At 35.6% G+C, this 19,253-nt stretch overlaps 1 protein-coding gene across 1 annotated transcript in view; it reads left to right on the forward strand.

Annotated features, from left to right (window-relative positions):
* The window catches only part of LOC118740765 (Down syndrome cell adhesion molecule-like protein Dscam2), a gene marked incomplete at its 5' end in the record, with an annotated part of 209,025 nt that overhangs the window by 137,056 nt on the left and 52,716 nt on the right, over positions 1 to 19,253 (forward strand). The window contains 4 exon segments of the mRNA XM_036472430.1: positions 3,862 to 4,052; positions 11,427 to 11,529; positions 13,549 to 13,833; positions 13,960 to 14,100. Of these exon segments, the coding sequence (XP_036328323.1) occupies positions 3,862 to 4,052; positions 11,427 to 11,529; positions 13,549 to 13,833; positions 13,960 to 14,100 (720 nt within the window).

Consider the following 19,253-nt stretch of genomic DNA (forward strand, 5'->3'; position numbering starts at 1 on the left):
TTACATTAAAGAGCACCCTAATGGCATGAATACCCCATGAAATAAACGAGTAGAGAAAAAATATATAACAGTAAAAATGGCACATACATGCCTACAAATATATTGTGTGCCACAACTTTAAGTTATCGATACAACTTTTTTTTTAAGTATCAAACTACCCTCAGTGGTCCGAGACTTCACGAGTAGAGACAAATTTAGGGGCAAATAAATTTTATGAAAATTGTAAAACTTTATTACAACGAAATTCTTACTTAAACAAATTAATTTGACACACGCATTTCAAAGCTTTTACGAACAGCGCTGCCACTTTATTGGCAATCATTTCACCACCACCAAAACCATAAACCACGCACATACTAAATTTCACTACTCAATAATCCAAATCCCCCAATTAGTGCTCGATAACTAATTGAAAGCGATTGGTAATTTAAATTTCAATGTACATTAACATTTATTACACGCTTAACGCCATAGGATGCAGCATGGCCAACATTCTTAATAATTAACGCAAATAGATGATAACAAAGGTACATAAAGACTTTAGTAGGACGTAAATCCTTAAGCGTTTACAACAGCAGAGAAAAACAAAAAAAAAGCAACATAAATACGAACTCAATTAACGAAAGCTGCCAGCGGTAAGAAGAAGATGAGTGAGTGTGCAAAGCAATGACAACGTTGACGACAACAACAACAACAGAGACACACTAACTTAATTCAGCTGTTGGCCGGCCAGCAAAGCGCTGCTCATAAAGCAACGCCAGGACAATGTGGCACAAGTGCAGGATGTTAGAGGACATAATTCACTTAACAAACAATTGAATTAACATCAAATGTGAGAAAATGTGGTGAAGCAGTGGTGGAAAGGTGGGTGATGGAGGAGGATGTTGGTGTGGTGTTGTGTTAAGGAGCAGCAAGCGCCACAAAAATGATTACACAATGCATAAATTTTAATGAGAAACAAACATATAAATCGACACAGACACAAAACAAAACATAGAATCGCATAAATAAAGTACACGAAGGACATAGAAGACAGGTCAACATTGGCGATAGGAGCGCAGCAGGACGCTTGTAAGCCGCTGTGGGCAGTTGGAGAGAATCTGCGAATAGCCAAAGGTGAATTAAAATTCTGGGTGCTTGAATGTATGCATGTGAGTGTAACGGGCATAATTACATAAGAGCTAGAAGAAAATGCGCCTTTAAGGTAATTTAAAAAAAAGGCAACAAAATAGGAGCAGCAAAGTGAAAAGTAGTGATCGCATTAAAAGCTAGTTGTGTTGAGTGTGAAGAATATGCGAAGAAATCAAGAAGTTTCAGAAATATGTATGTAGAAAGTAGCATTGGCGCAGCTTATGGCAAAGGTGCTGCCAACCACTGTTATTGTTGTTGTTCTCGACTAAAGCTTAAGGATTTACTTTGGCAAAGGAGTTGCTTTGCTATTTATTGTTGTTCTTGCAGTTATCACTGTCATTGTTTCTGCCTTGGTTGCTCTTACCTTTTGGGTATTGCTGGTTGGCTGCCAAGTGGTTTGCAACATTTTAGCCGGAAATTAAATTTTGTAGATTTATTGAAAGCGGATAACGATGAAGGAGTAAAAAGGAAATAGTACCACACAATGAACATTAGGATGGTGCATAATAATATTAAAATATAAATTTTGTAGAGTGCACTCCTTTATATTGTTCTACGTACAAAATAAAAACATCTACGAATATTTCAAAACCTTATAACAAATTTTTAGGGCTCGCTACCAACGTTGGAAAAAATTTAATTCAAAAACATTCACGAAAATTTGAAAATTTTATAAAAAACTTTAGCAGTCGCTACCAGGGTTTGAAAAAATTTATATTCAAAATTTTAATTTTTGAAAAATCGCAAAAGTTCGACAAAAATATTCACTTAAAATCTGACAAATTTTACATATTAAATTATTATTATTAAACTCGCTGAGTTATACATAGCTTTTCAATGTCAATATTTTTTCGAATTTTTTCAACAAAAAAAAATATATTTTTTTTAAACGCTGATAGTGACCCCAAACTTTTTTGTTTAATTTTAAAATGTTCGCGGATGTCTTTATTTTGTAAGTAGAACAAAATAAATGAGCGCCCCTTGATTTTGATATTTTAATGACCACCCCAATGAACATGCAGGCAAACATGCACTTACAATACTTATGTACATATGTAAGTATATTGATGTTTAGAAATTGTAATCAAGTAAGCATGGAGCTAACCAATGAAAATTCTAAAAAAATAGTAGGGATTAGATACGATTTTTGATAATACATTCTATCAACACTAAGGAGATTTGGTCTGAGTTAAAGGGTGAATGCGCCGATTATATCGAAACTCATTTATTTAAAGTAAATAGTTTCGAGCGTTAAACGAACTTCGAAGAAATGTATTTGCTATAATAAATTATTTCTTTTTTAACAATAGAGTGCTCAAAGTCTCGCTCATCATCCACCAGGATACCGCGGCAGCAAGGATTCTTTGCAATTTTTGGTCCAACCGCATCAATTCTGATTGCGTAGTGACTTTTCACAACTCCCAACAAAATTGAGAGCTGTGAGTTTGCAGACATAAAAAGCTCCTTTGACAGCGCGCAATGGTCATTGGACATTTCCTACTCTTCAATAATTAAAAAAAAGTAATAAAATTAGAAAAAAATAGTAACTTTTAACTACTTGAAACTTGTACCTTAATGGACTACAAAGTGCTTTCGCCAAATTTTTCTAAGAAATGGAATTGAAAAATTTTAAATTTCGATGAAAATTTCTTGGTAGTTTTAGCATTTTTCCGAGTTTGGTATAAAATAGAAATATATTGATTATTGTGGTTTTTGCTGTTGAATGTACTACAGATATTTAATAAAAAAAAATAATAAAAATTATTAATTAGGCCATAAAATAAAAAAAAATATTTTTTAAGGTCACATTGAATTAAAAATTACCTTCAAAAGTTAAAATTTGTATTTTTTTACCTAAAAACAGCATGCGTTTTTCAGTTCCTTCGACCATGGAAATGGATTTCTTGATGCAAGATTAACAAAAATGTGTGGTTAAAACTTTTTTTAAAAGTTCACTGCATAAATACTGTTTTCAGGTAAAAAAAGGAAAAATATTGAAAACCCCCCAACTTTGAAGGTCAGTTCAAAAGTCAAGGAAATTTTTTATCCAACGAAACTATTTTTCCTGAATTCTATATCTTAAAAGTTTGAAAACGCTATTCGCTAGCTGTTTTCGTTATCGAGATATTCGAATTTGTCACACACGATTTTTTAATTCGCTCAATTTTTTTGTGTTTTTAATTTATATTTTTATTATGCGGTTATTTGTATTAATATGTCCTAAGCACGATGAAAGGAATGTATGTAGGCAAATACTCCCACATTTATTTATAAATGATGAAGTTCAAGCGAAAGCAACATAATTTACGATATTGTTTGGCATTTTTAGAATATTTTATGCGCCTAAATTACTAACAAGGCAGTTTGGAGAAGTCAGATAGTTTGTATGCGAGCTGCTCGAGGATACTTCAAATAAAATGATAAAAAAAACAAGATTATGCTGCGCAATTGCTTGTGACCTGCGGCAAATAAAATTCCATTTGCATACAAGAAGAGTATTAAAAATGATTTTAAGCAATTTTTTTTTGAACTAAATATACAAAATTCCTTGAATAAATTGCTGTCGTAACATAAATGTTATGCATCTCAATTATTATAATTTAAGTATTTTGCAAATGTAAATTTTTTCCTCATCTAAAGTTGAAAGTTATTGACATTTTTATTGCTACGAGTATAACACAAATTAATTCATTTCCTTCATTCTCCCTTTTCAATTCACTCCCATTTCAGGCGATAATCCGCGCATTATCGAACATCCTATGGATATGACAGTGCCAAAAAATGATCCCTTCACATTCAATTGTAAGGCCGAAGGTGATCCAACGCCAGCCATACAATGGTTCAAAGATGGTCATGAATTGAAAACTGATACGGGTTCACATCGGATAATGTTGCCAGCTGGCGGTTTGTTCTTTCTGAAGGTGAGTGTGGAAATAAATATATGTATATATAAATAGCTTTGTATATAAGACCGTATATGAAGAACGGGCGATAAGCGTAGTAGCGTAGTAGTGGAAACAAAGAGACCGTTGTTCACACACATTAACATTTGCTGTACTTGGATGTTAAGCAGTGATATTGCATTGTAGATGTAAATTTTATTTTCGCATAAATGTCAGCCATAAATGTCGTTAACACAAAATATATACATACATATGTACATATGTACATATATCTGCACATCTCTAAGTGTACATACACATTTATATAGTTTAATGCTGGAAGTACTGCAAGTAAGAAGTACTCGGCTCCTTCGCTGCTGGCCTATCTGTAAATTCAATATTTATGCTTTTGATATTCAAATTATTTATTCAATATACTCGTTGAAGCGTATGTTTGCATAAAATTGTGAATATGTTAATTAATTTCTATTTTAAGAGCTTTCTTAAAAAGCAATTTTTGGGAAAATCGACATGCGGCCGAAGTATAAGCTAACACAGTTTTTCAATAATTTAAAATATTTAAAGCAAACAGAAAATTGAACAAAAAAAATAATAATAATTTTAAATTTTTAACAAATGCACAAATTTAAGGAAATTCTTGCTACAACATGTTTTAGATAAATTCCGGATTTTGAATGTGCTTTTTATTGCAGAAATAAGTTGCAAGAAAACTGCTGTGACTTAAAATAAATACCTTACTATTTTAAAATTTTTTTTGATAGCATACAATTTTTGGAAAATTATTCAATAAAATGTTTTACTTCCTCTTTATGATGTTATTACACAATCAAATTTTTAGTAGAATATTTTGCAAAAAAAAAATTTAAATCATACTGCATACCACAATAAAATAACCAATTTAATTTAAGCAAAAACAAAAATTTTCCATTTTCCTGAATGCTCTTTTCTGCTTTTCGGAAGTCTGATTGCAACTTCTGCTAACGAGCAGATATTAGGTAGGGATAACACGATTTGTTAATTTTGGCAGTCACAGAGTTGTGTTGTCAAGAAATTTTAATCGAGAACGAGTTCAGCTCAATAATAAAAAGTCCAAACAACCCCTCTCTGCAATTGTCAAAATGTACGAATTTGCAAAAATTTCAAGGCGTTCGATATCTGTTTTAGCGTTATTCGGTTTGGCTTTTAGCAATAAGTTTTTTAAAAATAAAAAAAATATATATATTTTCTTTTAAAAAGAGCATAAACTAAAATGAAATGGAAATTCAATTGAAGCAAATAAAATTAAATAACAAAGAAGAAAGTTTATAAAGTTTTAATGAATTAAAAAAAAATAGTTTTCTCTAAATTGAGCAATTCTATAAATTAACAACAAGCATTAAAAAAGAAAAAAACAATTAAAATAAGTTCCCAAAAATTTAATGAAATTAAAATATATAATTTTTAAAGCAATAAAATCTAAACACTTTCTTCAGAATGCCCTTTAAAAAACACCAAATAAAAATAAAAAAAAATCATTAAAACTAAACAAAATTGAATTATTTTTAAAAACAATAAAATCTAAAAAGAAAAAAAAATAATGAAATTTGAAAAAATAATTTAATTAAAAAAATATTATTTTATTTTTAAACAATAAAATATATAAAATTGAAGAAAATGTAATTAAAAGAAGAAAAAAATGTTATGAAAAAAATGATGTAGTATGTATGACTTTCCTGCCAGAATAAGCAAAATCCTGTCAATTATCTTACCTACTGTCTTTCAATTGCCTTACAAAAAAAATGTTTCAAAAATGTCTTTGGTAGAATTGATTCGTAAACCGTTTTATAACCTCAACAAAGAGGTACCGCCAGGTAAAAGTGTGTATATGCAAATCGGTGATGAGCATCGCCTTGCCCGCGGGTATAGCTCTTTTAAGCTTTCTATACATTTTTCTACAGGCGCATGCAGAGTAAAAGCTCTGATGTAAATCCAAATTCGTGACGATCAGGGTTAGTTTTGACTCTATGCGCGCCCAAATAAGATCTACAGAGAGCTTTAAAGATTTTCACGCGCGGGTGCTTAATGGATGATCACCGATATAAATACTTACGTTAGTAATATAGCTTCTGTATATGTATATCGGCGACATCTATAGAAGGGTTTACTCTATTCGCAACCATATAAAATCTGCAGAAAGCTTTTAAAATCTTCTCTCACTTAATGTGCTGTGGCCGTGTATGATCTACATCAGTGATGTACAGAGAGCGTTTACTTTATGTTAAAGCTTTAAAGTCCGCGGTTCTAGGAGACATTTTTCTTGTATGTGCCATCCATTTCAGCTGAATGCTCGACTAGGCGCCAATGTCTCCTAATCTGTATTACATATATATATAGATATCCCCCTTGATATTTAAATTTGACTTGAAAGGTCTTCTCACACTTGGGACAGATGCAACTGGTAGTCTTAGGGGAATTTTAATAATTGCATCTTAATTTAGCGTTTTAGGACCAATGAAATAGTATTTCTAATTAATATCCTTATTGATAGCTTCCCAACATCAGCTGTATTAAGAGAATATGCGTCCTGGATCAATTTACCAGTTCCCCGCTACAGAATATGGTGCAAAAACTGGGAACCCGGTTTGAGGGATATGGAAATTCATTTGCTCTTCTCTTGATTAAATTCACCCTTCTCCTAATCCTCCGCCGTTTTTTCCAATGGTCCACAGATACTTTCACAGTCCCGTAATCTTCCTCTACAAAATGTATCCCTAGCACTTAGGTAGGCATTTTCAGTATTTATCGCTTCACTGATGCAAGCAAAACAAAAAAATAAATAAATAAAATATTTTCCGCGCGACTGCTCAATTTTTATTCATTTGGAACAATTATTGCAAAATATAAACATATCTTTTTGAAAAGCGTCAAACCTACCACAAAGGCACATCCTGTCGTTATAAGAGGACGCGTTGTCCTGCAGCACCCTTCAGCAAAAAGGCGAAAAAAAAAAATTAATAAAATAAAAAGTTAATCGCTTCAAACATTCATCAAACGGCAACGCGGGACTTCAATGTGAGCACTCAATAGCACTTCAAGGGATACAACCACGCATCCGAATCTCTCTACCCGATACGACCATGTCGTCCAGCCAAGCAGTGGGGGGTTAGCGTTGGCACCCGCTAACTGCCTCAAATTTCTATGCTTACGCCGTTTAGCTACAAATTATAGTGTGGTGTGTTGCCTCCATCCCCTTCTCCTCCTCTTTTTCACAATTTACGCTGAGGGTCGAACGCATTAAAACTCATTCAACTTGCAAAATGTTGACTTTGTAACTTTTACATTTGTATTTACAAGCTTTTTGCTACTTTTGTTGTTCGCGCTGAGCATTTCTATAGCAGAAATGTATTACCAACGTATGATGGCTGTGTAATTTTTGGCTCCTTCTTCAACTCAATGGCAAAGGCGGACACTCTTGTCAATTAACTCGAGTGAACAACAAAAACAACAAATTCCTATGTCATTTTTTGTTTGTTGTTGCTTCGTTTTGCGTTTGTTGTAGATCTTTTTCTATACTTTGAAGCGAGTTTAACCCCTCAAACAGCGAAACGCAGTGCAAAAAAAAATCAACTTCTAACACTAGATACGAGTAGAGTAGATGCTGCTCGAGATAACGTACTTGCGTAACATTTTTAATTAAATTAAATGAAGTCGGACAATGTGTTTTTATGTGTTGGCGTTCTTGTTACTTTTGTGCCACATTGTTTGTTGCCCGCCAGGGTTGATTCTTCTTCGGTTCTTGTTAAATGTTTATACACGCGTAGGAGTGTTTGTTGGATTTTGTATTTTTGCTGCTGTTGCTTGCCTATTGTCCTGCCTTAGCAGTGACTGTTGTGATTTGGAGTTTAGAAAGCAGACAGAGATTTTGCAATATTTGAAATTTTCACTTTGATCTTGGAAACTTGTAAAAATTTTGACGCGCACGTGCTGCATATTTAATTTCGAAAATTCAACTCAAGACAGAAATTCCAAAATAGAGTAGTAGAAAAGTGTGTAGACTACTGATAGAATACTTTGAAATGAAATCTTAAATTTAACGCAGGGTTTTTTGTGGAGATTTATTAAGTTTTTGTTGTTAGCTAACAGTAATTAGCTGAAATTGAAAGCTTCTTATGATTTAGTATGAACTCTTTAAGGAATTAAAATAAGCAAGAAAGAGCAAATTGAAAGATGAAGGTGGGCAATAACTTTTCTTTGGGATGTATAAAAGCTAAAATAGAGCTTCTGGTGAAAGATTTCGTGAAATCTTGTTTAGCTAAAGCAGAGTTGGCCAGCGAGAGCTTTCATTTTGTGCCTGCCCTATATAAATTGTACAGAGAGCTTTTGAAAGCTTTGGCACGCATGCCTATGAAGTGGCCAACTGTGAGTAAAAGCTTGTTCAGTTAGACAATAGAGCATTTTGCATTTGAAAAAATATGATAATTTGAATGCTGTAGATAGTTATGTTTCAAAGTAAGTTTGCAAAGCTAAAATCAGTGAAACTCTTAAGTGGTCAGTGTCTTGCGTTGCTTTCAATTGAAAGGAAAATAACTATCTTATCGAACTTTTCCTTTTCGAAAAGTTTATTTTATTTCTAATTTCCGAAGCAAACTTTTAATCAAAAGCTCGGTTAAATAAAATGCTCTTGATATTAAGCTTTGCTAAAAGCTCTGCTATAGTAATGTTTAGTTTGACAATTTTAGAAAAATCAGTATCTAGCTGTCAAAAACAGTCAGCAAAGCAAAGCTTTTTATAACTCTCTGTTAACAAGTTATGTTAAGAGGGAGCTTTTAATCTTTGCTCGTCAATATATAATCCACAGAAAGCTATTAAATGAATCTTGATAGTGACTGCCAGAGTAATATATTTCTCTGCTATTCGTTGTTTTGGGCCAGTCGCGAAGAAAGCTTATTTCGATAGACTAACTTTTAAAGCTTCGCTGTTTTGGGCCAGCCACGAGTAAAGCTTATTTTGATAGACAAGCTTTTCGAACGATTTTTCATGGATATGCATAGAGTAAAACCTCGCTCTGATCGTCACTATTTCAGGTACAAGCGATCAAAATTAACTTACTTGATTTTTTTTTAATCAGTTCCTAGCAATACAGTCTGAACTTTAATGCTCTTAGCTTTCCGTTGCGTGCCGAGTTTTGCTTTCGATTTTATTTTAGTCACGACCAAAACATATCCCGGGAGAAGCTTTTCGATGGTAGCTTTCTCAGTTCAGAAGCGCTGAGATTCTTTATTTTATTTTTTCTGACCGATTCTATCAATTTTTATTTTACTTAAGCTTAAAATTGGTCATAATAGAACGAACTTTAGAAAATGGATAGGTTGAAGTGGCTACCTGCAATCCGTAAAAGAGAGAGGCAAACTAAGGCTCACTTGGCCCATTTTGGCTCATTTCAGAGCTCGTTTGATTTCAGCCTGCTCACCTACAAATAGTAAGCAATTGTTTGCATTGATTAACCGCCACAAATTTTGGGGTCCGCGAGACAAAGGTGAATAAGTCATTTGCTGGTAGGTCCATTTTTCTAGCATGCCTTCCCATTAATACGTGGCAACTTATAGTTCAGCTCACTTGCCTAAGTAGAGGACATTGATTGAGTCGAACCTTTTCCTGGCGAAGCAGAGGGAAAAATTTGTTGTGTCGTCGTATAGGTGGATGCTATAGACTATCTCTTATTTTCCAGCTTGAAAAAGTATGATTGATTCAAGCCTTTATTTGCAGGGTTTTATGTAGGCTGTGGCATGCTTTTGATCGCCACTGTCGACGAAGTTTCTCAGTAGTCTAGTTACCTGAATATCAGAGTTGATAGTACCCGAAGGCAGGTCTAGGGAAGAGTATCTTGATAAAATAGCGAGTTCTGGATAAAAATATCTACATTGGTCCGGCAGTATAAATAAAGGATTTAAAGATAGGTGTTTCGAGTGAAGTTTAAGTCGTACTTTTAGATTCAATACATGGTTCTAAAGCAGTGGCAGGCAACCCATAGCCACGAATGGCAACGTACGTGAACGCTATATTTGAGCAATGATAGAGTTAACTTGAAGGTCGAAAACCGAATCGGCTTCTTAGGCTAGATTAGAATAGGTGAGTGTGTGTGGAATCTTCCACACTTTCACTCGGAGATAGAATTGGCCATTGTAAGTGTCCTCTTTAAGCGAGCATTAGAAGGGGTCACTTACCTATAATCCTTAAGATTAGTTTCAAGGGATTATTCTACTGAACAAATTACTATACATAATGAAGCCGAACAGTTCCACCTCCGCTATCTCGCCCAGACTGTTGAAGAAACGTCAACCCAGACCTGGACATCGACACCGAAAGAGGTCAATTGACTCTTCCTCATCCTCATCACGGCAACTGCTACAGGGAGTATTTTTTGGTAGTCGCCACCGTTGAAGTATTCGTCATCCCGTTTGTTCCACAAGTTATTAGTCACGGCCACGGCGTATTCATCAATTTCCCTAACGTGGTTACTAAACGTTTGTAGTACGGAGCTTATCATCTCATCTGGCCATCTCATCAGTCGACTCATTTCCTTCAATATTGCTATGAGCGGGGACCTAGCATAGAGTGACGTTGATACGACTCGGTGACACCAGCGTGGTGCAACATTTCCATACAATTCCCGATATCACTATTTTAGATCCTATATCCTTCAGTGCTGCCTGACTGTCGACAAAGGTAGGGGCTTTGTCTTCTGGAACCCTACTACTAAGTAAAGGAATAGCCGCCCGCTCTGTAGCGTAGATATCCACTTGGAAGACACTGCAGTCGTTCGGTAGACGAAAGTACCGGTTGATCTGGAGGTACTTCGAGTAGACACCGGCTCCGGACCCTTGTTCCATCTTCGAAACGTCAGTGTTGATGGATATCCCTCCCTCTGCTACTATCAGTACAGCATTCCATTCTTCTCTGGTCGGGAACAGAAGTAATAAGTAGGTACATTGGTATTGAAGTCCCCAGCAGATGAAATGTAATCAGTGGTGGATTTTATGTCAGCGGTAATTTTCTTGAGCCGGCCCAATTTTATTTCATTCAGTATTGCTGCATGCTCGAAATTGATTGCCTTCCGCGTATTAGCCTCTCTGAGCCTGAGGGCGCTCTTTGCGGCCATGCCATGGATGAAATCGGCTTCTTAGTGGTTCTTAGAAGAAACACGTGTATCGAGTTTATTCTCCAGATTGAGAGGATGTGTGGTGGAGACTATATCCTTTTTCAAATTACAAACGAAAAAAATTTCTAAAGTACCAGAAATTCATAGAAATTATAACTTTCCTTGCAAAATATTTCACTAGTGCAATTATCATAATGAAATTTTACACTTGCAACAAAATTTATTAATTTTCCTACACTTTTTCTCATTTTCAGGTGATCCACTCACGTCGGGAAAGTGATGCGGGCACGTACTGGTGTGTGGCAAAAAATGAATTCGGTGTGGCACGTTCGCGCAATGCTACGCTACAAGTTGCATGTAAGTTGAAGATAAAGAATAAGAAAATATTAAAAAAAAGTAGTTTAAAGGATGTTTTTATAGTTATACTGGCTGAAGTTATAAGTTGTGTACTCTTTGTGCTAAATAAGGCTAATTAGCTAGAAATTCAGTTACAAAAGTATTAAAGAGGGCGTATTTAGTTTTAAGATTAAATTATTTGCTTCGCTTTTTGGAAATATTTTGCCTTCAAATATTTAAAGCTCCTTTTAAATGCAAATATTTGCTAACAAATCACTATGCGAAAATAAAACTTCTTCATTTTCCTTTTAGAAGATTTTCTTTTATCCTACGTTTCCTAGTCATTCAATCAAGGTACGAATACATAAAATTTAATTTTCTTTAACTGTCATGGAAACATAAATTGATTGATAATTTCTATATTTGTAATACATATTTTATGTACGCCTTCAGATCTTCTCGCAATCAGTTATTTCAAACTAATAATAATGACTGCTATGCAGCGGATAGTTTAATACTTCGAAATGCAAATGCTGAAATGGCAAATAGCGCCAATAAAGCTTGTCAATGAGGATATTCGCCGGTTGTATTGCTGTTTTTGTTGGTATTGTATGTTTAGTTGTTTACACAAATACATTCGTATAAACAAGTCAGCAGGTAGACAAGCTGAAAAGCAGGCTGTTAGCATTGCTTTGAAAGATTTATGTAGCTTTGTAAAGCTCAGCGTATTATTTGCATGCTGTGCCTCATTAGGAAGGATCAAAGAAGCCATAGTAAAGTAGTATACAAAGCGAAGCATAAATGTTATTGCAATTTTAATGAGAACTAATAATGGGCGAGCCGATGGAGGAGGTGGAGAATACTTCGCAGGGAAGAGATAAATAAATAATAAATTTATAATTAAAGGGTTGATAAATCGAATGATTTGGTTTGAAATTTAAAGTTAGAAATTTAATAAATGCGGTAAAAAATGCGATAAGATGAAATTAAATGAGATCAAAAAAGATTATTTTATATCACATGACGACATTTTATGTGATGTGATGTATAATGATGAAGTTAGGTGAAATACGGTGGGATATGCTAAGATGAGATTAAATGAGACCCGAAATGATCAGATCATATCACATGATGAGATGTGATGTGATGTGATGATGAAGTGAGCTAGAATGAGCTGAGTTTATATGACATCAGATCAGATAGAATACGATCAGTATAGGCGTGATCGGATCAGATGTGATAAAATGAGATGAGGCCGGATATGATAAAAGATAACATTGGCTTTGATGAAATGAGACCAGATTGTATGGTGTGAAATAAAATGAGATAAAATAAGACAAAATGGGTTGAGATGATATGAAAAAAGATAAGATGAGATGGATGGAATGGGATGAGACAAAACGGGATGAGATCGAATCTGATTAAAATTTTTTAACAATCAAAGGGCTTTTGTGTTAGATGCGCCGTGAGGCCTTGATTTTTCGCATAGAGTTACCACCTCTTAAAAATAAAATTAAAATTATTTTATAATCAAGTCCAGCAGATCTGCGCCGCTAGTTCTATTTTCAAAACGGAGGTGTCATACTAAAAGGCTTGGGCTGGGATGTGCAGAAAGCATTTTTTGGAAGAGAGTTGCCACCTGTTAAATTAAAATTATTTAAGAAGATGGGGACGGGCAGTTATTTTGAATTTCAAAACTTATATGTCAAATTAGAGAGCCTGGCCTGTGGGCGAGCAATAACGTTTTATTTTTTTCAAGTTAGAACGTGTTTTTTTTAGCGGTGCAGGGTTGACGGATTTAGATGATATTTGGCACACAGATAGCTTTATCATAATGATCATAACCATTACGGTCCCTGATTTATATTTAAAACACTATCGATAGCCAATATGACAACTAAAACGATACCGATAACAACTTAACCAATGAAATATCGATAACAATGACAAAAAACCAATAAGCAATTTTAAATTTTTGTCAAAGTATGTTGAATAAAGTTTTTAACTAATAAATTGCCAACTCTCTCCACTCTTTTCCAGTTCTTCGCGATGAATTTCGCCTCGAACCGCAAAATACGCGCGTCGCTCAAGGCGAAGTGGCGCTGATGGAGTGTGGCGCGCCGCGTGGTTCACCAGAACCGCAAATTTCATGGCGTAAAAATGGTCAAACAATGAATTTAAGTAGCAATAAGCGTATACGCATTGTCGATGGTGGTAATCTGGCCATACAGGATGCGCGGCAATCGGATGATGGCCGTTATCAGTGTGTAGTGAAGAATGTAGTGGGGACACGTGAATCGGCGACGGCCTTTCTAAAAGTGCATGGTAAGTTGTGAGAGAGAATAATTTAGCAACAATTTAATTATAAATAAAGAAAATGTGTGCTTTTAAGGCATAAGCTAAGCAATTAATTTCTCACATTCTCTTTCTCTTAATTTTCGTATATTGCAGTTCGTCCATTTCTCATACGCGGTCCGCAAAATCAAACCGCTGTCGTTGGCAGTTCGGTTATCTTTCAGTGTCGCATTGGCGGTGATCCATTGCCGGATGTCCTGTGGCGACGCACCGCTTCGGGCGGAAATATGCCATTACGTAAGTGTTTGTCTGCATACCGTTTGCTTTATTTTGCATATTTATATACAGATACTATATATGTACATATATGTATACAATTTTATCTGTACTTTGACGATTTCACACCTTATCGAAGGCATACATTAGGGTGGTTCTTAACAATATCGAAATCTAAATTTTGTATAAGGTACCCATTTATTTTTTTCTACGTATAAATTAAATACATCTAAGAAAATTAAAAAAATATTTAAAAAAATGTTTAAAGTCGCTACCAGGGTTCCAATTTTGTTTTTAACCGCAAACATTCGACAAAATTTTTAATTGAAATCTGAGAAATTTTAACATTATTGAAACTTATTGGCACATACTCATAAACTCGCTGAGTTATAGCGGGTCAAAGTCAACATTTTGTAAAATTTTTGCGATTAAAAAAAAAACATAAAAATTTTGTAAATTTTTGGGATTTGAAAAAAAAATAAAAATTGTTTTAACCACCCTGGTAGCGACTCCAAATTTTTTAATTTTGAAACTTTCGCGGATATTTTTATATCGTACATGGAACAAAAGATGGGTGTGCTCTATGATGTTGATATTCTAAGGGCCACCCTAATAAATAATGTAATTACCCATACACATCTACGTTTTTGCATAGGCAACAAGCTTGACTTCAAGCTTTGAGGTCGGTCACCAACTGCATTTAACTGATTTTATGATTTGATATTTATATCACTGGAGCTTTAATATAATCAGTAAGCTCATATAGTACAGCATTTGCTGTTGTAGCAAACAAATTGCTTAAGAAAGAAAATTTAAAATCGTGAACTTCGATTTAAAAAAGAATTCACCTTCGCTACCTGTTTTTGTCTTCCTTTCTGTCTGGGAACATAAGATAAGACGCGTTGCTCTGGTCACCGATTCACTCTGTGAGCACTCAAGAGTTAACCAGACGCTGAAAGTCATCAGTGATTGCGGCCCCAAAAGTGGAACTAAGCGTTAACGTAGAGAAGACTGACTTTGAAACTACTATTCACTAGAAAATCCAATATCCCGGATTGCGATAAACCACTCTTCAACCAAACTAAAACACGAAGTATCTTGGAATCGTACTGGAAAGCAAACTGTCGTGAAAACTTGAGGTAAAGGAGGATGAGGAAGGCCTGGCCAGCACTGTATACGTGCAAGAGGATGTTGGGCTGAACTTGTGAAAAGTGAGCAAAAATAAACATTTACACCTTCGCGAACTGTATAGAGGCTATAAGAAGGCTAGCTGTGGATTAAACGGTCCACCTATATTGGGTCGCAGGAAACAATGGTGTGGAAGGCGATGAGAGAGCTGACAAACTAGCCAAGGAGGGCATCCAAGTCGCAAGATCTGTTCATGTGCTTCTTTAGCTTCTTTTTCTTAACCTTGACCTTTTATTTGCAGTCTTCGTAGCGCGGAAGCTCCGTTAGGTTAAAGCATAAACATACGCCAGCGTTGATCCCGATCAACTCGGAAATTAACTGCAGTTGATCCGGATTAAGTCCGAGTTAATGCGGATCAACGCTGCCGTCTGTTTAAGCTTGTATACGTCATGCACATGTTTAATCTTCTTTAGGAGGTGCTAAGTGCCACATGCAAGTTTATTGAGGAGATAGAGCACACTTTGGCATAAATAGTGTGGACTTGAATATATCTGGAGCCTCACCTCCTGAATTTATATCGGAAAGTGACAGTGATAACTAAAAAGCCTTTGATATGAAGGACTTGAGAGGTTCGCATGATAAAACTCGTACCCACTTGAAATAATCTGTTTCGCCTCTGTTCAAAAGCTGACCATAACGTCAATGGAGTATCCACAGCCTCTTTGCACGGGTACTCCTCCTCAGAACTTACTTACCTAACCAGTTCGTAAGTTTCTCAATGACGAAACTTTCAAATACATCCTAAATGACTTCAGATTTTTTTTTATCGATTTATAGAATTCGTAAGTACTTTAGTAATGTCTGGGAAGTTGGCATACGGTGTGAGGCAAAAAGACAAAATGCTCTTCTGAGTAGCTTTTCAATAGTTCTAGAGCTCTTGAAAAGGAAAAAAAAGTTCTGAATATTAAAAAAAATAAATAAAAAAATTGTGTATGCCAGATTCACGCAGCATACAACATTAGTCAAGAAGGCAAGTAAAACAAGTAAGAGAGTCCAAGTTTGGGCGGAGCCGAACATTAAATACCCGGCGCAAGTATTAAATATATGTTTTTCACCTTTCCGAAAGCAACCGCTAGATGGTAAGCCGGGGTGTATCAATTTTGTGTAAATTAGCGTCCTTAAATTTCGAAATATTGATGTTTCAAGCATCACTTTTGATTTATCGAAGATTTCGTATTTCTCTAAATTATCTGTATATGGGATGTGGGCGTGGTTATTGTCCGATCTTAAAAATGTTCGGCCATTTAGAATGCTGTACCAAAGCCAACAACTATGCCAAGTTTGAAAGAAATTGGTGCAGCGGTTACCAAGATATACACATGTAACCATAAGTGGGCGTGGCTACGCCCATTTTCCAAAGATATATAATATTCTTATTTTTTGTCTAAAAATTATTGTAAATATCAATTCTGAGTGAATAATCTTCAGTAGTTACTAAAATATCGCAGTTTTCGTATTTCTGAAAATTATCGTTATATGGGAGGTAGGCGTGGTTATTGTCCGATTTTACCCATACCACCCGTCCTACGCCCGAAAGAAATGCACGTACCAAGTTTCGTTAAGATATCTCAATTTTTACCCGAGTTATGGTGTGCACAGACGGACGGACGGACGGACGGACAGACAGTCACCGCTTAATCGATTTCTCTTTTCATTCTGATCATTTATGTATACATTTGTCTATATCTATCTCGATTCGTTTTGCCTGATACAAACAACCGTTATGTGAACAAAGTTATAATACCCTTGTGCACAAGTGCGCTCGGGTATAAACATTTTCTGCGTAGATTTCCAATAGTTCTAGAAGTCCTGGGAAGGAAAAAGAAAGTTCTGGAAAATTATGCCAAAAAAAACTGTTTTTTTCCCAAAGTCAAAAAAGTAAATTTTTTTAAATTTATCAAAATTAAAACTGTTTTAAATAGATTCTTAATTGTTCTAGAGTTATCGAGAAGAAAGAAGAAGTTTCTGCAAAATTACGCCAAAAAAACTTATTTTCGAAAAAGTTAAATTTTTGAAAAAATTAAAATTAAAACTGTTCTGAATAGATTTTCAATAGTTCTAGAGTTCCTAATAAGGATAAAGAAAGTTCTGCAAAATTACGCCGAAAAAGCTAAATTTTTAAAAAAATAAAAATTAAAACTTTTTAGAATAGCTTTTGAATAGTTCTAGAGTTCCTGGGAACTCAGAACAGTTTGAATTTAAATTTTTTTCATAAATTCAACTTTTTCGACTTTTTTGAAAATTTTCTTTCGAAGTAATTTTGTAGTACTTTTTTTTCCTTTTCAGGAACTTTAAAACTATTAAACAAAAGCTAATCATAACTGCTGTCTATTTGCCTTTTTGTCACATGTCATATGCTGCGTGAATCTGGCGTACACAATTTTTGATTTTTTTTTTTCGGAAAAATATCCATAGCTTTTTTCCCCCTTTTCAGGAACTCTAGAACTATTGAAAAGCTACTCAGAACAGCTTTTTTTGTATTACCGTATGCCAACTTCACAAACATACCTTAGTACCTCAAATATATTACCAGCGCTACCAATATTCCCTCAAAGTTGCGTCAATCAAGCATTCCTAACCAATTTTAACAAAAAAAAAAATGAAAAATAAACAATTCGTCAACAATTTGACTTTCATGAGTCTTTGAAATTGGTGTCCATCAGACGAGCTGCAAATCGGTGGGTGGTGGGTGACCAAAAAATCGTCTCGCATTTAACCTGGGTGTTTAAGTTTGCCACTGGATATGTAATTATGTGTACAAGTGGGTAGCACTGAGCACCCTCTTAGTAGCCGACTAGCTCAGCCTTCTTCTCAGTAAACACAATGACTGCAAGTGCACTTGGTCAACGTCTTTTCGAGTGTAGTGCAGGCTGCAGTGTATGACTGATGAAGAGGAAGAATGATGAAAAAGTGCTACCAGCTAGCAGAACACTTTGTGTAAAAGTCATTTTGCTGCTGCTGCTGCTGACTGTTGTCCAACAAAGTACCAGTCTGGCGCGTTGTTGTTGCTCCTGTTTGCGTTGGTTGTTGTCATAGCTGCTGCTGCTGCTGCTGCCGCTTTTACTACCGCTCGTACACGTACCACAAAACAAACTGCAACTTTTAATTCCGTTAATTGCCAATCTCTGTTGCCAGCAATCAACATTTGTGCTGTTGGTTTTGCTTGCACAACACTTGAATGGTGGAAAATCAGCACGAACATATGCGGCTGGCCAGGTTTAAAAGCTGAGCGCAGAGCTGAGCTGAGAAGAGGCTCAGGTGAAGTGCGCAGTGCGGAGGTGGTGGCTAGGAGATAATAAAAACGAAAAAGGTGGCCAAATAGGCAGGTAGGTGGTTATTGTTAGGGGTAAAAGGATGTGCGCAAGCACAACAATGTTGGACAACAAAAATAACTCAAAGCAAGCCATACACATGCGCACACTTACATACATGCTTAGCCACTTACCTATGCAAACAAATAAGAAAACGCCGGCTGAGTGTCTTTTGTGTGGGCCACAAAACGCTAACGAGGCAGAGGCGGAGGCTGAGGCGGAGGCTGCGGCGTAGACTGGTGTGTGTGTCACTTACATACACATAGCAAATACACACGTTGCTTCTTTTGTTTATTTGTTTGCGTGTTGGGAGAGGGTGGCGGCAAGAAAAACTTTTACCAGAGCCGGACGCGACACTGTGGTCGTAGTTGTGGCAATGGCAGTGTGGCGCTCCAGCGGCGCGGAAGTAGCAAAAGCAAATGTAAACGCCAAAGCTTCCGTAAACTTTTGTTAAGCAAACAATTGCCACAGACAACAAAAACATTTAAAATCCGAGTATTTCACACAAACACACACACACACACAATGGCACGTGAAGCTCCCCTTGGAGCAGCAAACAAACAATGCAACACAGCACACGTGGCAATTGCCGCTAACGCTTACATATGCATGCATGTATGTTTTTGTTTGAGTGTTAACTTGCCACCCGCACCACACCTTCTTCGGATGCTGTGC

This window comes from Rhagoletis pomonella, unplaced genomic scaffold (genome assembly GCF_013731165.1).
Source record: "Rhagoletis pomonella isolate Grant_MI unplaced genomic scaffold, Rhpom_1.0 Rhpom_scaffold_00006, whole genome shotgun sequence".
NCBI classification, from domain to species: Eukaryota; Metazoa; Arthropoda; class Insecta; order Diptera; family Tephritidae; genus Rhagoletis; species Rhagoletis pomonella.